This window comes from Sapajus apella, unplaced genomic scaffold (genome assembly GCF_009761245.1).
Source record: "Sapajus apella isolate SASKATOON/1434 unplaced genomic scaffold, GSC_monkey_1.0 scaffold10, whole genome shotgun sequence".
In the NCBI taxonomy this organism is placed as follows: Eukaryota; Metazoa; Chordata; class Mammalia; order Primates; family Cebidae; genus Sapajus; species Sapajus apella.
The window spans coordinates 16,962,317-16,984,498 of NW_022436950.1; the positions used below are offsets into that span (position 1 = coordinate 16,962,317).

Sequence of the window (22,182 nt, forward strand, 5' to 3'; positions counted from 1 at the left end):
AAAGGAAACACGAAGGCTGCTTCAAAATTATCTGATTTCATTAAAATATACATGCCAGGCATGGAAGCTTTTTAGTAGAGAAGGGATTTTGCTGTGTTAGCCAGGATGGTCTCGATCTCCTGACCTTGTGATTCACCCGCCTCAGCCTCCCAAAGTGCTGGGATTACAGGCGTGAGCCACTGCGCTCAGCCAACAGGTATTTTTATATGTTTATATGCAAATATACTTCACAACGTACCTTGTATATCTGCAAAGTTAAGTATTTAATTCTCATGCCCACTTTTAACTGACATGATAAAAGTGGAAGCTACAGAAGTGGTGGAAGAATTTTCACCTGCTGGTCTGGTTCTGGTTGTAGCCACCTTTGGCTACTCACATATCTACTCAAGAAACATTCCCAATAGAGTACAACAGGATGAGACTCTGAAATCATTTTCAATACCCCCTACTAGATATTGACTGTTATAGCTCAAGTATGAAGTGTAAAACTTTAGTTGACAATTAGTGTAACTGTGGACGGCTTCTGATTTTGTTTTTTAATTCGGCAGATTGCGTTTAAACAATTCAAAAGTATGTTCCTGATTTTGAGATACTAAAGTACATAGTTGTCGCTTTATTGAATGTGTACAAAAGTCCCATGAAGTTTATAGAACATACCCTTATATAGCTTCAGGTGCTAGAGTTAAAATTGATGTGTATCACAATAAAAAATAAATTGCAAAAATTAAAAAGACTACATTGGCTGGCCACAGTGACTCATGCCTGTAATCCTAGCACTTTGGGAGGCTGAGGCGGGCGGATCACAAGGTCAGGAGTTCAAAACCACCCTGACCAACGTAGTGAAACCCCATCTTTACTAACAATACAAAAGTTAGCTGGGTGTGGTGGCAGGCACCTGTAATCCCAGCTACTCAGGAGGCTGACGCAGGAGAATTGCTTTAACCTGGGAGGCAGAGGTTGCAGTGAGTTGAGATTGCACCACTGCATTCCAACTTGGGCAACAGAGTGAGACTCTGTCTCAATATATATATATATATATATATATATATATATATATATTTATATATATAAATAAAACAAGTGATGGTAAGGACATGGAGCAATTAGAACTTTCATGCCCTGCCAGTGGGAATGTAAAATGGTATAATACTTTGGAAGAAACTTCGGTGGTTTCTGGAAAAGTTAAATCTGCAACTGTCATATAATCAAGTCATTACATTCTTAGGTTTACCTATGAATAAAGAAAGTATATGTTCATACAAAGATAGGTAAGTGAAAGTTCATGGTAGTATTATTAATAATAGCTATGAGCCAAATATTCATCAATAGATGATTGGATGAATTACAATATATTCATTCAAGAGAATGCTGCTTAAAAACAAAAAGCAATGAACTATTGATATATACAAGAAACAGTCTCAAAATAATTATGCTGAGTGAAAGAAGCCAGACAAAAACAAAGTATATAGGATGTGATTCCATGTATACAAAACTCTAGAAAATGCACACTAATCTGTGGGGACAGCAGATCAGATCGGGCACAGTGTGGCTCACACCTGTAATCCCAGCACTTTGAGAGGCCAAGGTGGGAGGATTCCTTGAGCCCAGGGGTTCAAGACCAGCCTAGTCAACATAGGGAGAATAAAGGAAGGAAGGGAGGGAGGGAGGGAGGGAGGGAGGGAAGGAAGGAAGGAAGGAAGGAAGGAAGGAAGGAAGGAAGGAAGGAGGAAAGGAAGGAAGGAAGGAAGGAAGGAAAAGAAAAGAAAAGAAAAGAAAGCCTATCAGTGGTTGCTTGGGAAAAGGGGTGAGGTGGGGCAGAGAAGGAGTATGAGAAATCTTTGAGTATGACAGCTATGCTCACTATCTTAATTGTGGTGATGGTTTCTTACCAAATTGTAAACTTTAAATATGTGCAGTTTATTGCATGTCAATTATACCTTAACAAGGCTGCTTAAATAAATAAGTGAATAGCCAGGCACAGTGGCTCATGCCTGTAATCCTAACACTTTGGGAGGCCGAAGTGAGCAGATCACGAGGTCAGGAGATCGAGACCAACCTGGCTAACACAGTGAAACCCTGTTTCTACTAAAGAATACAAAAAATTAGCTGGGCGTGGTGGCACCCGCCTGTAGTCCCAGCTATTCGGGAGGCTGAGGCAGGAGAATCACTTAAACCTGGGAGGTAGAGGTTTCAGTGAGCCAAGATCATGCCACTGCACTCCAGCCTGGGCAATAGAACAAGACACCATCTCAAAAACAAACAAACATATAAGCAAATAAACCCATTCAGTAAAAGATCGGGGTTCCACCAGTTATCACATATAACCTTGGGCAAAAAACTTCTTAAGCTTCAGTTTTCTCATCTAAAAAAATAAATATAACAATCCTTTCCATGGGATTGTAGGTAGAAGATAGCCAAAAAATGTCTCTTTCTTTTTCATTTTTCTACTTTTCAATTGGTAGCTTAGTACAAGCTAGTAAGAAATATTTCAGTTTTTTTTAATATTAAGGTTGGGTGACTGGTACTTAACATGTATCTCAAAGAAACTGTTTGATTTTATTACTAAATGAAACATTTTATTATTTTAAAATATATTTCAAGTACTAATAGCTTAAACTCACCTTCCTGGTGGTGGCAAGAAAAATGCATTCTGGGATTCTGATTTAGAGATCTTAAATAAAAACATCTCTCATTAATCGTTAATAAAACATCTCTTGTCACCACTGGGAGTAACAGTTATATCAACTCCTTACTTGAAACTTGATAATTAAATGGAAAAAAGGTAGCATTTATCCTTTCTTTCCTGTAAGAATTGAATTATAGGGTAGTCAAATGATGCTACATGATAAGACAAAATTTTTAACTGTGAAAATTCTAGCTAATAAATGAAGATTAAATGATAGAACAAGAAAATTACCATTTTGCAGGTTCAAATAAAACAATTGGGGCAAGGATCATGACTGAAATCACTAGATGAAAGGTCAATTGTCAATGAGGAACGTCTGCAGCATGGCAGTCATTTTATCTCATATTACTTTCTTTTTGGGACAAGCAGACACTGTGTGCGTCCTGATGTGATGTGATGTGAAGTGCACAGCAACCCCTAGAAAGAAGTCTTGCCCAAGAGGTTTCATCTAAATCTAATCAAGCATTTAACTCTAACTTCCATCTTTTCAAAACAAATACAGGGGATAGAGGAACAAGGTAACTCTACAAAGAAGCAAACTCACAAAGTGAGACATTCTGCAGGACCCATGTCATGCCTTCTTCAAGGCTTCATAGACAAGAAAACAAATGGGAGGCACTGTTCTACACAAAAGACATAAACACGAAAGAAATAAACACCGAATAGAACATGAGGCTTTTATTTGGATCTGGGTTCCAACAAATTGCCAGTAAAAGTGTTTTTTGTCTGGACGCAGTGGCTCACTCCTGGAATACCAACACTCTGGGAGGCTGAGGCAGGAGGATCACTTGATCCTGGGAGTTCAAGACCAGCCAGGGCAATATACGGAGACCCCATCTCTACCAAAAAGAATAAAAGGAAAAGGAAAAAAAAAAGCATAGTTTTGGCAGAATTTAGGACACTTGAACTTGGTTTAGATGATTTAGAATTTAGGACACTTGAACTTGGTTTACATGATTTTAAGCAATGTTTGTAAACTATGGTAGGTATGACAAGGGTACTATGGTTACACACAAAATACTTATTTTTAAAATATGCAAACTATTTAGTATTAAAATATCATAATGTGTGAGTTCACACAGACACAAAGGAAACAACAGACACTGTGGCCTCCTTTGAGGGTGGAGGGTGGAGGAGGGTGAGGAAAAGTTACCTATTGGGAACTATGCCAATTATTTACGTGATGAAATAATCTGTATAATCCCCATGATGCACAATTTACCTATATAGCAAACCTGCACATGTACCCCTGAACCTAAAAATTAAAAATAAAAAAAAACCTATACAAAAAAATTTGATTTGTTTTAAAATATTTTTGCAAAATAATGGATAAAATAGATATGGCAAATTATTAAATAATTATAAACCTAGGTACTGGGTATATGGGAATTCATACTCTTCTCTCTACTTTCCATATGTTTGAAACTTTCCACAAAATAATTTCCAAGATATATGATAATACATAATCATATGCTCCAGCTAACTCAAACGTCAAATGTGTGAAACAAAAATATTGAAGTGAATTGGATCTAGAGCCACTGTAGTTTGATTCAAATTAGACACAGGTCATTGAGCACCTGCTATGTCCTTGTCACCAATCTACTCACATGCCACTGCTGAGCCATATGACCTTGAGCAATTTACTTTTACCTCCTTTTCCTTCCTTGGTAAAATGAGGGTAAGGGGTGGTCCCTCCCTCACCCAGTTGCTGTGAGGATTCCATGAGTTAATACTCCAGGCAGCTGGGGGATGAATATCTTCTCTTCTGGGTCACAGACCAGAAAGAGCCATTCAACAAGTATTTGTATATATCTCAAGTATTTGTGTATATCTTCCACAGGCCAGACACATACTGGATGTTCCCTCACTGAGCGTGTAGATGAGGACAGCCATATAGAACTCTGTCAAATCAACGCAGTTATACACAGATACAAGCAATGATAAGGTCCATGAAAGAAAACGACAGTGGCTATCAGAGATGTGTTGGATGATCAGTTAGGAAGTCGGGCTCCACGTTCAGGCCATTAAAGAGAGCAGTTTAGTGGTTAAAGCAGAGACTTGGGAGCAGAATACTTGGGTTTGCAACTAGCTGTATCACGTACTGCTAGCTGCATCACCTTGTGCAATTTACTTCACCTCTTAGTTCCCTCATCTGTACCATGAGTGCAGGATAGTCTTTACCTCATAGGGGTGCTGTAAAGATTGCATAGTTGATCGTGGATGTTGCTTAGAACAGCACCTAGCACATACCAGGCGCTGGATAAGGTTGTATGTTGTTATCTCCATGGTGCTTTGATCCAGATCAAAAAGGGGTGTAATGTTATCAACCTTGCCTCAGTGTGGCCTGTGAGGACTTAATGAGTTAACATTTTGACTTACTTTTTTTTTTGGTAAACTCTACCTAGCAGCACAGGAGAGTCACTTGGAGAGGTTTTTTGTTTGTTTGTTTTTTGGGGTTTTTTTTTAAGATGGAGTCTCACTCTATTGCCCCAGGGTGGAGTGCAGTGGCACGATCTCTGCTCACTGCAACCTCCACCTCCTGGGTTCAAGCGACTCTCCTGCCTCAGCCTCCTGAGTAGCTGAGATTACAGGCGTGCGCCACCACACTGGCTAATTTTTGTATTTTTAGTAGGGACAGGGTTTCACCATGTTGGTCAGGCTGGTCTCAAACTCCTGAACTCATGATCTGCCTGCCTCGGCCTCGAAAAATACTGGGATTACAGGTGTGAGCCACTGTGCCCGGTCAGAGAATTCTTAAAAAGGAAAAAGGGCGGGGGGGGGGGGCGGGGCGGGAAGGTGCACAGGCTTTATTCTGAAACAAATGACTTATTCTAGGGATGGAGCCTGGGCATCTGCATTTTTTAGAAGCTTCTCTGGCGATTCTCAAGTAGAGCTAGGGTTGAGAACCACTGATCCAGACTTCCAAAATGTGAAAGCAGTTTTAAAAGTGTAAAACTCTGGCACAAAAGTAGTCATGAGTTTTGTCAAAAAAATAAATAAAAATAAATAAATAAATAAAGTGTAAAACTCTCCCAGGCAACTGGTTTATTACTATTATTACCACCCAACGCTGTACAATACATGATCTTACATCATATACATTATCTTAGTTTTCAGAAGAGTTTATGTTTCCAAAGAAGGGTCTCCCCCAAATTCCTCTCTCCTCCCACATCACCTCGATTTACTTCAAGAGGAGAACAAATATGAAGGAAAAAACCCAAACCATCAAGGTAAACACCTTTGCCCCATCTAATGATTCGGCTCTTGTATGTTACATGGGCTCAACTTGGGAACCAACCGAAACACACACGCTCCTGGGTCAAATTATTTCCAGAGAGAAACCGCCCAACGAAACGCAATGAGCGGTGCAGCCTTCTTTACAGAAAGGTGCTTCTCTGCATCGAGGACATCTACAAAACGGAAAAGCGAACACTGCTTTCCGTCATGAGGAAGGAATCAGGTTTTAACTACGGAGACATTACTTTTCCATCTATGAATCAACAGTTCCAGAAACAAGTTTGCCAACTTTTGAGGACTCAAGAGCTCAAGCGCTTGGTGGGGTCATGGTTACATTTCGGTGGATACAGTTGACAAAAGTCATCGAGCTGTATCCGTACAACTGCACCTTTTATTGTAGACAAGGTGCACTTCAATTAAAAAAAAAAATAGCACAGGTGAAAATAAAGTGGGTTAAACAGTCGTTCGCGATGAGGTTCTCCTGAGGAAAGAAACCGGAGCCCACGTTAGTTCCAAATGCCCTCTTTGACCTGCCCTTTCTGGCCGACAGGGGAACGAGGGTTGGAAGGTTCTATGCAGGTCCTGGAATCGCGACCGTCCCGAGGGAGGAGACGGAGCCCAGGCGTCGCGGCCCGGGACGCGGGGTCCTTACCCAGCAGCAGGAAGGACAGGACCCATTGCAGCACCGCCGCCGTCTGCAGCCGCCGCGCCAGCGGGATGTTGAGCGGCGCAAACTCGACCTTCATGGCTCGGCTGGGCGAGGACCGCGCCAACCACGGCTGCCTGCACCCAGTTGCTCTGCGGCGCCAGCGGAAAGTGCTCGGCAGGATCCGGGCCCCGCGCACCGGCGGGGCGGAGAGGAGGGGGCAGAGCCCAGGCAGCGGGCGGGGACTGGACTTCGCCCCGGGTGGGAGGGCACGCCGGGCTGGGGCTGGGGGCCGCCAATCACGTGCGCCCGGCGCCAGAGCTGGCCCAGAGCGCCCTGGCCCGGGAGCAGCTGCCGCGGCCCGGGCGCATTGGCTGGCGCGCCCGGGCGCTGGCGAAAGAGCGCCGCGTGGGACACAAGGGATGGCGAGAGGAGTCAGCTGGCGGCCGGCCCGAGCCGGGCAGCGCGGGCTCCGGCCGCCTGGCTGAGGATCTGGGATCTCCACCAGGATCTGACCATTGTTCAGCTGATCGATCACCCAGCACTTGCCTTTAGCATCCGCCCTTAAACCCACCCCTTCCTCTGAACCCTCCGTGGCTGGGGGAGGGTTGGTTTGAGGAATCGCGCACCAACTAGAGAGACTTGTTTCTTAGCTTATTGATCTGTGTCCCCCGCCACCCCTGATTTCCCCGAGGACTGGGAAGGAACCTGGCTTCCTCACTCTTGGGTTGTCAGATCCCTTCAGGAGCTTTGGGAACCTTTCATCCATTCATTCATTCAACTCACATTTATTGAGCACTTGCCACATGCGGGGCACCATCGGATAACCAAGCTATTCATTGTCTTGTTCTCAGAGTACAGGGAGAAAACATAAGCAAAACGACTAAACAATTTGGTGTGTAATTACAAGACTCTACTGTGGACGACTAGAAGACTTGAGAGCTAAGGCTGCTGCATGGTCAGGGAAGTGTTTGAAGAAGTGCCGTTACTTGAGCTGTGGCGGAATTCAGTTAACCCAGGAGTCATCCAGGCAAAGGGAAGCACATGTGCAAAGGTCCTGTGGCTGAACTTAAAGAAGAGCTTAAACAGTGGGAGCTTGGGGAACAAGGGTGAGATTGGGGTAACATCAAGCAAAAATGAGGGGTAAGGGCCAGACCCTTGCAGACTGTGTTTAGGGTCCAGGTTTGTACCCCAAGAACAATACAAGACACTGAAGAGTTTCAATTATGATGTGCTAAATGGATAAATGGATGGACAGATTCTAAATGATGCCTAGTCATTGGGAGCAACCACTGCACTTTATTTATAAATATTAATTACCACATAGTTGAAAAACTCAAAATGATGAGTAGCTGTCAAGTCATTGCTCGAGAGGTCTTGGAACAGGGCAACAGAGTTGACCCTTCCTTCTTCCCCATGCGATGCCCCTTTCTTCAGCATATTAATACAGAGATTTGATTAAAACAAGGGCCACTTAGGGGAGTTTTTTGTGACTTTTTGTACGCAAAACCTGTTTGGGTTTTTCCCTCTTCTGAAGAGTCACTTTCTTCTTTCCTTGTAGATTTCTTCCTTGAACCTTGCCCCAGTGCTAGGTGGACCACGACGAACACACACTATGTCAGACACTCTGCAGAGCCCTCACAGGTATTTTATCAAAAACCCTACAAAATAAGCATTTGCTTCGATTTTGCAGCTAAGGAAATCAGGGCTTAAAGTCACACAGCTGGTAAATGGCGGAAGGGAGAAGATTCAAATGCAGCTTTCTGTAAAACCTGGAGAGGCGAGTCATCCATCCCCTCGTCAACTGAACCCAACATGGGATACACCTCTATAGAGTGCCTGCATTGCATTAGGCATTGTCCTTGGTACCAGTGACACAAAAGTGAATTAAGATCAGGTCACTGTGCCTTTGGGAATTTATGCACATTTATTTATTGACTACTTGTGAATAGCTTTCTATGGATTAGGCAATAGGTGAGAGTGGAGATGAGCTACAATGGTGACTAAGAAAGATCCCTGTCCTGCTGGGGCTCACAGTCTAGTGAGACAAACAGAAAATGCCTACCTATGTAGACAATCAACTTTGTGACAGTGCCCTGAAGGAAACACGTAGCCTGATACAGCATAATAGCCACCTATTTAGAACAGATTGGAGGTAGCAAGAGCGGAAGTAGGCATATCCCCTGAGGGGACTATTGTAGGATGATTGTAGAGGATGGTTGACGCTTGGGAAAATAGAAATAGACTTGAGATATGCATGGGAGATATAAATGGTAGGAGTATTTCATTAACTGGATTCCTAATCTATGGGTAAAGAAGAGCAAAACACCCCGAACTCCTGATCCTGACCACTTGGCGTTTGCTGTGCTTAGTAATGTGTTTGTCACTTTCCCAGAGCACTTAGCTGATAGAAAAGAACTGTCATATCTCATCACAGCCATCACAACCTACCGAAGCAAAGCGTGGACTCACCAGCACTCAGTCAATGCAACAGTCCATCACCATTTTAATCAACAATTAAATCATTTACTCATCCTTTTGACATTCAACATGTATTTACTTGTTTACATATTGTGTGCCACGTTACTAACGTGAGATCACTGGATTGACACAGCGGGAAAGTTTTAATTCATCAAGCTATTCAAAACAATTCTTCTATATTAGCCTAAGATTTCCAGAGCCTAACTGGCATACTATGCTGCTTCTCAAATAATATAAGGAAGAAAGAGTGCTGTCACACCAGAGGAACAAGTCATTGAACGGTATGTAGAAGAGTGATGACTGAGCTTGTCATTTGGGTTAAGGTTTAGCTACCCATTTGGTCAACAAATATTTTAGCAAATGACTGAAGAAAAATACATTTGGCATAAGTGTCGGTGTTGTTCCTGTGGGCCTGGAATTGGCTAAATATAAGTGAATAATATATTTATATATATGTTTACAATAATTCAACAAAAATGTATCAATCACCATGGCTGTTTCAAGTCCTGGGGAAAAAAACCAACACAGACCCTTAGAAAATCTGGGATTTCACTGATAGGTATGGTTCCTCTTTATATTTCTCAACTCTGATGAAGAAATAAAGTCACAGGCCAGATTGCCTCAACAATTGTGAAAGGCTACTCTTGGAAATGAGAAATAAGAAATTATTTCCTTGTTTTATTTATTTCTTCCTGTGTACTTTACTATAACTTCTACTAGTAGGAAGGTGACAAACTGTTTCTATAATAATGAGGTTTTACTGTAACTTAAGTAAAAGCATTCTCATTGTTAAGTTAAAAAGGATATAGTACTCTGCTGGTATTCTGACTCGACTCCTTAGAGGGGATAGTTTAGGGCAAAGGTCATGGTTCTGATTTTCATAAGATGATTAATCATAAACGTAAGTAATCACCCACACCCCACCCCACTCCCCCCACACACACCACTGAGAGCAACCAGCTCTGGTTAAAGTCAGATAGAAGGCCATCACTATGGTAGTTTCAATGGAATGTTCTTCAAGTTCTATTTTCAAGGCTCTTTTGAATAAAGTTTAAGAAATTTAGGCCGGGCGCGGTGGCTCAAGCCTGTAATCCCAGCACTTTGGGAGGCCGAGGCGGGTGGATCACAAGGTCAAGAGATCGAGACCATCCTGGTCAACATGGTGAAACCCCGTCTCTACTAAAAATACAAAAAATCAGCTGGGCATGGTGGCGCGTGCCTGTAATCCCAGCTACTCAGGAGGCTGAGGCAGGAGAATTGCCTGAACCCAGGAGGCGGAGGTTGCGGTGAGCCGAGATCGCGCCATTGCACTCCAGCCTGGGTAACAAGAGCGAAACTCTGTCTCAAAAAAAAAAAAAAAAAAAAAAAAAAAAAAAAAAAAAAAAAAGAAATTTGCTGTGGTCCCTCTGCGTTCTTATTGTCTTCTCAACTATTTGATCAATCTGACAAGGCTTGGGTATGTTTGTTCTGGGCGAAGTTGCAGGAACCTTGCCTGAGATGATGAGGCTTTGTAGCCCCCTCATTACAGTCCAAGGTTTCCTTTCCTCCCTATTTTCTTAAAGCTACAGGTACACACAAGGTCTCAGATCCTATGTACCTTCCCAACTGCCTTCCTTTCACATTTTCCTTTGAAAGCTCCATTTATAGAAGTTCAAGTGTTATCTCTCCATTAGTTAAGTTATGTTAATATGTGATGTTTTCTCTACAAAATATACACTTTCCTAATTGCTCTTTTGTTTGTTTTTTGAGATAGAGTCTTGCTCTGCTGCCCTGGCTAGAGTGCGGTGGTGCAGTCTTGGCTCACTGCAGCCTCTGCCTCCCGGGTTCAAGTGATTCTCATGTGTCAGCCTCCTGACTAGCTGGGACTACAGGTGCGCACCACCATGCCCGACTAATGTTTTGTATGTTTAGTAGAGACAGGGTTTCACCATGTTGCCCAGGCTGGTCTCAAACTCCTGAGCTCAGGCAGTCTACCTGCCTAGGTGGATTGCTAGGCAGGCGCTAGGATTACAGGCGTGAGCGACCATGCCTGGCCCTTAATTGTTCTTTTAATTTGTTATAACACTATGACTGATTACTCTTAGAAATTATAAGGATAATCACTAGTATGTATTAAATGTCCTTTCTCTTCCCATGATCCTCACCCACACCTTCACGTGCATTTGCCCTGGGACACTACTTGGGGATCCAGCAGCCCACACAAGGTAGGAACAAGAACGACACTAGGAAGGTTTACTGCAACTGTCCTGAGTTCAAGGCCATCTTACGAAACAGGCAGTCGCAACTCCAACAGCAGTGCCCCTGGGGACATGACAAAGCAGGTTCCATTATTTAGTTCCAGTTTCCAAGAAGATCCAGGCTATGGTCTGCATGTTTGTTTTCCCGCCATCCTCCTCCCCCAAATTTACACGTTGAAATCCTAACCACCAAGATAATGGTATTAAGAGATGTGGCCTTTGGGAAGTGAATATATCATGATGGCTCCTCCTTCATGAATGGACTTAGTGCCCTTATAAAAGATGTCAAAGGGAGCTCTTTTGTTCCTTCTGCCATATGAGGATCCAGTGAGAAGTCAGCTGTTACAACTCAAAAGAGGGCCCTTACCAGAACCCGACTATGCTGGCACCCTGATCTTGAACTTCCCAGTGTCTAAAGCTGTGAGAAATACATTTCAGTGGTTTATAAGCCACCCAGTCTTACAAACAAAACATCATAGGATGTTTTGTTATAGTGGCCTCAATGGATGAAGACAGTCCTATCCAGTGGATGGGCTTGAACACGTTTGTATCTTTCTTGTTGTTTATGGGTACTTGGTATTTGACTTGTTGATTCCACTGGTCTATTATTATTGGTTGTTTTGTTTTGCTTCAACATATGCCATTTCCCCAGTCCTGACTGCTCTCATTTCTCCCCTGCATTATTGCAACCTCCTAACTGATCTTCTTGCCATGAGTTTTACCCTCCAAACCACCACTCCTTATCCGCTTTCCACAACACACCCAATGTAATCTTTTCAATTACTTTTCAAAGATCATTTAAAATCTTTGAATTTCTTCACAATTGCTGTCAAGATAAAGTCCAAACTCTTTAATATCGCTGTGGATTCTGCATTACATAGGTCATCTACATCTCACCTCTTGAGTCTCAGCTACAGCCTTCCAACGCTCACACTCTAAGCTTTAATAATTCTGAACTTATTTTGTTGTTGAACAGTCAAGTTTCAGGAGGAAGAAAGAGACACGTGGGTCTCAAGAACAACTAGGCACTTCAATGTGTCTAGATCCTCTCTCTCCTCTGTCTTCTCTCTTGCTGTGGGAGTCATTTTACCTCACTGGAGACTAGTTTTCTCCATCGGGTGGGAAACATGGCCACGATTGGCCCCACACTAGTACCTTACAGCTTCCACTATTAAATCAAATGGAATTAAGTTCCCTATGGTCCCAAGTCCAAAATCCAGCTGGCATCAGGTGTCTACTTCTGTATCAATTCATTCAAATGAGATACAGAGTCCCATTGCTGTATTATGGTGGCTCTCACGTTTACCCTTATGGCACAGAAAGAAAATTCTGGGCAGATGCCGCCAAGTTTCTGTAATCAAAACCAATCAGAAGGGAGAAATGAGTGAGGAGGAGTTGACTTCAGTATTTCTCATTTGGATAATTCGGTGGATGGTGGTGACATTGAAAAGGAAAGGGGGACATGGGAAAAAATGGGTCTTAGGGGAAACTTCAGTTTTTGACCTGTTGAGTATGAGATGCTAGCATGTTGGACAGCCAGGTGCAGATGTTCAGAAGCTGGTAAGAAATATGTACAGAAGAGAGATAAAGGCTGAAGATAGGAAGGGAGCCATCTATGTTTAGGTGGTAGTGGAGGCTATGGACCTCACTCCAGGAGAAGCTCTCTAAGCATGTAATTCTGGAGAGCACCCCACACAGAAGGAAGGGAAAATGCAGTGTAGGAGGTACAGGAGGGCATGAGAGAGCTAATATTTATTCAGTGCTCACGATAGGCCAAACCCTAACACGAACCATCTCTTAAAATTCTCACAACCATCCCATGGCCTACCTACAGGGTAGGTATCATTATTATATCTTTGCATTACAGATGAGGAACTGAGGCTGATCGGGATTCTCTCACTGGTCCAAGGTCTCAGTGAACAGCAGATCCAGGATTTAAATCTGTGACGGATAGAACTCAATACTATGTTGTATTGCCTCTCACACAGTGGCAGTAGAAAAATCCAAGGAGCCAATCAGGAGCCTGGAGTCAGGAAAACTAAGGAAGGAGAATTTCAAGAATGAGGGAATGGTCAATACTATAAAATGGTCTAATGGGTTTAGTTTTAAAATCCAGTTTAAAATGACCATTGTTTCGGCAAACTCCGTAGTGCTGATTAAACTGATTCTTGTGAGGTCTTGCTTGCGCCCCTTCTTGATTCTAGATGAATCTAGCAAAAGAAACCCAAAAAGATAGATGGACTTTGGTCATGTCCTAAAAGTTTCAGGGTAATCTACGATTGCCCAAGGAAATTTACAAGAAAGTCATATAAGATTTTGGATAAAACAGAGCCAGTTTTGGATATACAGCAAGTAAAGGCAAGGCCAGCTATAGTAAATTCTATCATCTATTACCCGTATTGAAAGCCCTGTCTCACCCTCTGGGAGACAGCATCTCAAGTTTTACAAAGCTTCATGCCAAAAAGAAGTCCTAGTCTCAGATCACTTGGGTAAATATACTGGGTAATTACCTGCAAATAAACATCTACTAATCAAATAGCACTTTGAGGGTTTCAAATTGTCTCCACATACTTTATCCTGACAACCCTCAGGCGGAATATGATCTCCGTTTTGTGAATGAAGAAGCTGAGGCTGCAAGCAGAGAATGTTCGCTTTTGGAGAGGAAAGCACTACATGATATCAGCATGCCCCTTTAAGCTATCTGTGGCTTCAGTTTAAAATGTCATCTTACCTCGAACCCCAATTTAGGATCTGTGTCAGAAGAACTTCAGACCTGACGGCATTGCTTTCGCAATTACTAGCCAACCCACAAGCATTACAGGAAAGTGACACAATAATTTCAGAAATTTCCTCTAAGCTGATTATACGTTTTACAGGCAAAAACAATCCACCTGTGCAGGCTCTGATTCCAGGTAATAATGAGAGAGCTGGACAATCTACCAATGTCTGATTAGTCAGGGAAAAGAGGTGAGCACGATTGTGTTTTATAATAGCCTTTTTTCCCCTCATAATAAAATAATACTTGCTAGTTACAATTCTGTAAAATAAAAGATACAATTTAAAAAATCACACCACCCAAGAAGAGTGACTGTTAACATTCTGTTGTATATCATGGTAGCCATTTTATTTTTGTTCACACTCATATACATACAAGCTTTTTTTCAATATTCAGAGGGAGGCTTGCTCTTGTTACCCAGGCTAGAGTACAATGGCACGATCTCCACTCACTGCAACCTTCACCTCCCGGGTTCAAGTGATTCTCATGCCTCAGTCTCCTGAGTAGCTAGGATTACAGGCGCCCACCACCACACCTGACTAATTTTAAAAATATTTTTAGTAGAGACAGGTTTTCACTATGTTGGCCAGGTTGGTTTCAAACTCCTGATCTCAAGTGATCCACACACCTCAGCCTCCCAGATTGCTAAGATTACAGGCATGAGCCACTGCGCCCAGCCATACATGCATTTTTAAAACAAAAAATTGGTCATTTAAAGTATATTGTTCAGCCTGGGCAATTTAATGAGACTCTGTCTCTATGAAAAGTAAAAAAAAAAAATTGCCAAGTGTGGTGGTGTGTGCCTGTGGTCTCAGACGGAGGTGGTAGAATTGCTGGAGCCCAGGAGATCAAGGCTGCCGTGAGCTATGATCATGCCACTGCACTTCAGCTTGGGTGAAAGAGTGAGACCTTATTTCTAAAATAAAATAAAATATATTGTTTAGTAACTGCACTTTCATATCATAAAGTTGATTTGTTGTGAACTTTTTATCATGTTAAAAATGTAGATAGCTAATATCATTTTTAATGCTTGCATAGTATTTTATTGCATAAAGGTATCATATGCTATTTAATCAAGCTCATATTGTTGGATGTTTAGGTTGTTTCGAAATTTTCTACATTACAAAGAGAGGAAGACTTGTTTCATTGTTTCCTTAGAATAATCATAAAAGTAGAATTACAGGATAAAGAGAAAAAATGTTTAAAATGTTGATTCGTATTGTCAAACTGCTACTTACATTCTCAACAGGAGTTGAAGTGCCTACTTCCTAAATTTTTGCTAATACAGGGTTGGTACAATTGGTTTCTTTAATGCCTGCCAGTCTCCCTGGAGAAAATACCCATAACTTTCATTGTTGTTTTAATTTATATTCCCTTCCCTTTTTGTTTGTTGTATTTCATTGGTGCTCACTTTCTTTGCTCATTTTTTAATATTAAAGTATATATTTACAAAAAGAAAAGGTAATATACCAAGTATTCCTAATGTTAAAACCTCAAATATACAGCTGGGCATGGTGGCTCATTCCTGTAATCTCTAACAACACCTCCCTTATAGAGCTGCGGCAAGGTTCAAACAAAGCACAGGTATATCACTTACACGAGAATAGGAGAGATTAAAGAATGAAGCAAAAGCTGAGGTCTGTTAACAGCCCCTGTCCCGCCGCCAGGATCTGCAAACCTTTCTCCGCAGGAACCTTAAATTCCTTCACTCGCATTTCCACCGCCTCCAGGCAAGATTTCCCAGGTGACGGCCCCAGTCGTCTACCGGACACGCCCCTCTCACGCCCCGCCCATCTGTTGGGCGTCTCTTGCCCTTAGCGTGCTGGAAGCATCTGGGACTTCGGCGTCAGTCCATTATAATGCCTGACGAATCCTAGCCAGTTCTATCCGATTATATCTCTCCTACAAGCTTTTAAGCTATTAGTCCCTCATAAATAAATTTATTCAACTAGATAATGGCTAGATGAGTGTTATTTAGATTAAAAAGAGAAAAGGAACTGTTGGCGGCAGAATGGCGATATTCAAGACAGCTCCCATAAGAAAGCCGGGTCCTACACTCTTCACTGGGGAAGCCCGGGCCAGCTCGCTGCGCAGGCGCAGTGAGTTTGACTCGCCATGCCGACTGTCAGCGTGAAGCGTGATCTGCTCTTCCAAGCCCTGGGCCGCACCTACAGTGAGTGCCGTCCCTGTACATTGGGCCCTACTCCTCTTCTCGGAGGCTGGGCCTCCCTCCGAAAGGGCATTGTGGCGACATTCATGCCTTCCTGAAGGCTTTGGCCCCGGGCGGCCAGGCTTTACACGGGAGGGATGATGATGGTGGCTGTCCGGCTGAGCTGTGGTAGCCTCGGAACCGGCATTGCAGCGGTGCCATTGCATCACGTGCGTGTGCCTGGCCCGCCGTGTCATTCATTCAGTGATCTGCCATCGAGTGCCTACAGCGTACTTGACACCGACATCCAAGCCAGGGAATAGAAGAGGAAGGAAACCCGGGGCTGCATCGCAAGCGTAGCCAGTTCAGTGCAGTAAGAGCGCTGTGGGAACTCAGGGGTAGGAGGAGAGGTTTGTGCAGCAGAGTGGAGAATGACATTCCATCTGTCTTCGTTGTATTAATGTTTCCTGAGCCCCTGTTATGTGTCAGGCACTGTTCTAAGAGCTTAGGACTAGAGCTGTGCACATGGCACATCAGGTCCACGTTCTGTCTGATGGAGGCAGACAATTAACCAGCACATTAATAAAATGATTTCGGATAATGTTAAATGCCATCAAGGAAAGAAAAGGTGTTGTGCCAAGAACAACCTTAGATAGGGTGGTAACATTTGATTTGAGACCTGAATGAGGAGTATTCGATGGGCGTAGACTTCATTCTACATTTCATCTCTTACTCAGTTCTAAAACACACACCCATTGGAAAAAAGGAGGGAGATAATAAGTGCAGTTATCAGTTACCACACAGCTGTAGCAGCTGCCTCAACCCATAATTTTTAGCTTTTTATAAAGACTGTTTTTTTGTTTTTAGGGTTCAGAGTGATAACAAAGGCCTGATCGGTTTAATGACAGCCACCACTTCCTAGAATATATTCCTGTTACCGTGAAAAGAAAGGCTTTTTTGTTTGCTTATTTTATCTTTGAGACAGAGTTTCACTCTTGTTGCCCAGGCTGGAATGCAGTGGCATGATCTCCACTCACTGCAACCTCCACCTCCCGGGTTCAAGCGATTCTCTTGCCTCAGCCTCCCAAGTAGCTGGGATTACAGGCACTTGCCACCGTTCCTGGCTATTTTTTTGTATTTTTAGTAGAGACAAGGTTTCACCATGTTGGCCAGACTGGTCTCGAACTCCTGACCTCAGGTGATCCACCTGCCTCGGCGTCCCAAAGTGCTAGGATTACAGGTGTGAACCACTGTGCCTGGCCTAAAGCTGTTTAAAAATCTTTCCTAAGTGTGTACTTTTAGGTAGTACCTATTCTTAATGTGACATTCTCTGCAAATTTTGCCATAAATCCCTGAAAGTAAAGGAAATACAAGGGTATTGCATTACTCTTACCCTTTGTACTTGGCTCTATTTCCCTAATTGCTTTATTTAATATTTATATTTCTTAACTGCCCTTCTAAACCATATTCTCACTAATGGGATGTGGTACAGGTTGATAATCCCTTATCCAAAATGCTTGAGACCAGAAGCGTCTTGGATTTTGGATTTTGGGATATTTGCATAATTATAATAAGATATTTTGGGGGTGGGACCCAAAATATCATATACATAGCCTGAAGTTAATTTTATGGAATACTTTAAATAATTTTTTTTTTTTGTATGAAACAAAGTTTTGACTGTATTTTGACAAGTCACATGGAGTCAGGTGTGGACTTTTCCACTTGTGGCATCCTATCTGCACTTAAAGGTTTTGGGTTTTGGAGCAAGTTGGATTTCAGATTTTTGGATTAAGAATGCTCAATCTCTATACCTGAATTGCATAGGATGGTAGGTGGTAAATATTTGTTCAAAACATCTATAATTAGTTCCCATCCCAGTCTCCATTTTTAGGAAAGTAAGAAATAATCCAAGTTCTTAAAAATGGTAAGATTTATAACATATTTACTATCATTTGATGTTTTAACATATCCTGTCCTCTTCCCTTTTTCTTTTTAATATTGTTAGTGATCAGTTAAGATTGAGTTTTTCACAAATATGTGTTTGTTAGCTACTCAGTCTTTAAAGGGCCAGGTACATGGCTCATGGCTCATGCTTGTAATCCCAGCACTTTGGGAGGACGAAGTGGGCAGATTGCTTGAGCCCGCGAGTTGGAGACCAGACTGGGCAACGTGGCAAAACCCTGTCTCCACAAAAATAGCTGGGTGTGGTGGTGTTTACCTGTAATCCCAGCTACTCAGGAGGCTGTGGTCAGAGAATCACTTGAAGCTAGGAGGTCACCCAGGAGGTCAAGGCTGTAGTGAGCAGTGATCAAGCCACTGCACTCCAGCCTGGGCCATAAAGTGGACCCTGTTTCAAAAAAAAAAAAAATCAGAAAGATTGACATTATTTATTGAGATGTACTTTACGGAGATCAGAAACCATACTTCTCATTAGTTTACATGTACTGTGTTCTTTCTTGAAACTTAACTGGGTTGAGGTCAGAACTGGAAAAGCATGTTCAGCAAAACGTGGTTTCCAAGTAATATGGATACATCTTGTTTCTTACCCTTTTTTTTTTTTTTTAGTCTTCCTCTTTTTTTCAGATAAGGTCTCAATCACACTTTTTAAATCCACATTCTCTGTTTAGTCCCTCCAAAAGTTGCTTTCTAAGTGAAATTCCATTGTTTCTACCAGTCCTCACCTTCCTTTTCACCACCTCTTTGCTTAGCAAGTGTACATCTCTTTCAAGCCTTTAGCCATTTTGGTTATTTTGCTTGTCTGACTCCTTTGGAGCAGTTTTGTCTCCTTAGTCTACCTTTTCAATGGACTTTATGTGCAGGTGGTTTCCTCTTGCAGCTCCGTTTCTTGTTAACTGATTTATTATCACAGCTCCTCAATTATAGTCCTGTTCTGGCTGTGTAATGACTGGCAGTAATCAGAGCCTTCTGTGCATATCACACACACCCTTAAGGCATGGTTACTTGATGTGTCATTTTGTTGGAGGAAATTACTAATCACGATTTTATTGTTGATTTTTCTTTGTCTCTAAACCCGTGAAATACAGCTGAAAGGAATAAAACATAATTAGGATTCAGCATATTTTAATAGCTCTGTACCACTTATTTATTACTGCATACTACATTATCCCCAAATTTATCATCTTAAAGCTACTATCATTTGTTATATAGTTTCTGAGGGTCAGGAATGGAGGATTGACTTAGCTGGGTGGTTTTTTCCTCTGGATCTGTTACTAGATTGAGGTTGAAGTGTTTGCCAGAATCCGTAGTCATCTCAAGGCCTAACTGGGTCTGCAGAAACTGCTTTCAGGTTCATTCAAGTGGTTGTTGGCAAGCCTCAGTTCCTTGGTGATTTTTGGCCAGAGGCTTTAGTTCTTTCCACCTTATTTTCTCTATAGGACTACTTAGAATATGTTAGCTTGTTTGCCCCAGATGGAGAGGTCTGAGAGAGTAGTTAAGTAAGAAAGAGTGCTCAAGATAGACGCCTGTTTTCAGTAACAGCTCAGAAGCGATATACTAGCCCTTCTCATATTCTCTTGGTCATAGACCAATCCTAGCACAATATGGAAGGGAATTATACAAGGGTGTGAATACCAGGAGGCCCGTATTATTGGAGGCCATCTTGGAGGCTGACTGCCGCCATTCCCCCTCTAACCTCCACTGATTCAGGTTCCTCTCGTATGCAAAATATACTCACCCCCTCCCAAGGCCCTCAGAAGTGCCATCCCATTATAGCAGCAGCTCAAAATCTAGAATCTCATCATCTCAATCAGGACCAGATGTGGATGTGGCTCCTTGAGTGTAGTTCCTTCAGTATCGCTTCTTTAGCACAAGTCACTCTTGGCCCAAGAGGCTTGAGAGACCAGTTATCTGCCTCACGTGTACCTAATATACAGTGGTGGGATGGGCATAGGATAACTACTGTAGACCTTCGTTTTCAAAAGGGCGGAAATAGGAGACACAAAGAAGTCACTGGTCCATGGCAATTCTGAAGTCAAGTGGCAAATGTTGGATGTTCTTGATTAGGTCTGAAGGCCTGGGATAATTCTCCATGGCTGTCTGCCCTGCCCTGTAGGCTCTTGGTTCCACCCCTCGGAGTGATCTCTAGAAAGCATGTGCTTTACAGCTGGTTAGTTTTCTCAGTCTACTTACTGCTAATAGAATTTTAAGTGTTCAAAGACTTAATTTTATCCTATGTCTGTCCCTTTCAATTCTAGCTGGCAATGCTTCTACATATGTATTTCTTCTAAAAATTTTGCGGGTCTTTGGTGCACTTTACTGGCTTCCATTTTATTAGTCAAAAGCCACACCACCTACACATCTCTGAAATATATGGAGTTTCTGCTGATAACAGTGCTCTTAATTAAGCTGTATTGTGTGATTAATTGGATTTGTGAGGCACATTCTTTATAATTCTTTATAGCAACCCTTTGTTTGAACGATTAGTGCCTTTGATCTTTCTGAGTCTTAAGATTTTACAGTCATATCCTTGATTTTTATCTTTGGACCATGTTTTCCTGGCAGTGCCTTGGATTTGGTATTTGCTCAGAAGTTATTTCTTAATAACTTTCACATCTGGAGAAGATGAGAGTTTTTAAAATCCTCAACATCCTGGCTCCTTTTTGTTTAATAGCCTTTCTTTTAGCTTATCTCTTTTTTCACATAAGCCCAAGAAAAACCCAGGTGGCATTTTGAACACTGGTTGGAAATCTTCTTAGTTACATTGCCCCATTGATTTTTTCACAGTCCACATAACTGTAGGGAATGGTGTTGCTAAACTTTCTGCCTCTATTTAACCAGGATTCCTCTTCTTCCACTTTCTGATAACATTACCTCACTTTCCTCCATGTCCTCACTTGTATCCTTATCAAAGACTATGAGGCCTCTTTTAACAACGTTTTTAAGGCCCTTTAGGTTTTCATTTACACTCCTCAAAGCCCACTGCTTGGTTCCAAAACCATTCCCATGTTTTTCATTTTTGTTATGGCAGCGCCCCACATCCAGGGACTAAAGTCTGTATTAGTAATCTATTGCTATATAACAAGTTAATCTGAAGTATTTGTAGTTTGTTGCTATATAACAAATTATCCCAATACTTAGGAGTGTAAAACAACATGCCTTTATTATTTCACAAAATTTTTGAGAGACAGGAATTGGGGAGTGGCTTAGGTGGATGGTTCTGGCTTTGGGTCTCACCATGTTGCAGTCTAGCTATCAGCCGTGGTTGCTGTCATCTCAAGGCTTGGCTGGGCTGGAGATTCTGCTTCCAAACTCACTCATGTGATTGCTGCAGACCTCAGTTCACACAAGAGCATGGATACCAGGAGGCAGGGATCATCTTGGAGGCTGGGTACCTGTTATAATTTGCTCTAGTTAATGATACCCCCACCTACTCTTTCCTCCAAACCAGAGATATGGGAGTCATCCTAGACTCCTTCTACAAACTCCCTATTCCTACTTCCCATCATTCGGCCAGTGAGCCTTACGCATTCCACCTCTTTAACGTTTTTCATATTAACCCCTTGTTCCTTATTCTTGCTGCTGCTACTTTAAATGAAGCCTTCACTATATCTCATCTGTACTATTGCAGTAGACTCCCTGCTCTAATCCATCCTCCATTCTGTGAGCAGTCTTTAAAATGCAGATCTAATCATGTTTTTGCCTAGCTGAAAAATCCCTTCAGTTTAATTCTCCATTACCTGCTGGTAAGACAGAGGGCAAACTGTTAGTTGACCTCTTTGTCCTTGTTCCATCATATCTTCTCCAAACTTAAACTTTAGGTTTCATCCATGTTGAACTACTTAAGAGTTTCCAAGTTTGCCATGCTGTTTCACTCCCCACAATCTCTACCTAATGAACTCATCCTTTCTGTGGAGGTTTAGCTGACCGTAAGTGGAACTGATCACTTCTTTTGCGCCAGCCCTCTACCTTGTACTTAACACAGTCATGTTTATTTACTTATCTGGCTTCTTT

At 42.2% G+C, this 22,182-nt stretch overlaps 2 protein-coding genes across 4 annotated transcripts in view; one reads left to right on the forward strand and one right to left on the reverse strand.

The window, feature by feature from the left end:
• Nucleotides 1–15,857, reverse strand: part of MOGAT1 (monoacylglycerol O-acyltransferase 1) — a 48,221-nt gene extending 32,364 nt beyond the window's left edge. Inside the window, exon 1 of one of the 2 annotated variants that reach the window (XM_032278040.1) lies at nucleotides 15,661–15,857. Coding sequence is in view for 1 of the 2 variants with exons in the window: in XM_032278038.1 (XP_032133929.1) it covers nucleotides 6,576–6,669 (94 nt within the window). In the remaining variant the exon portion in view is untranslated. Of the gene's footprint in view, nucleotides 1–6,575; nucleotides 6,796–15,660 lie in introns of those variants that run through there. The other variant, XM_032278038.1, reaches the window with a different exon arrangement.
• Nucleotides 15,858–15,897: 40 nt separating this feature from the next.
• The window catches only part of FARSB (phenylalanyl-tRNA synthetase subunit beta), a 76,878-nt gene continuing 70,593 nt past the window's right edge, over nucleotides 15,898–22,182 (forward strand). Inside the window, exon 1 of one of the 2 annotated variants that reach the window (XM_032278036.1) lies at nucleotides 15,898–16,236. In XM_032278036.1, the coding sequence (XP_032133927.1) occupies nucleotides 16,179–16,236 (58 nt within the window). In that variant the 5' untranslated portion in view covers nucleotides 15,898–16,178. The remainder of the gene's footprint in view (nucleotides 16,237–22,182) is intronic. The other variant, XM_032278037.1, reaches the window with a different exon arrangement.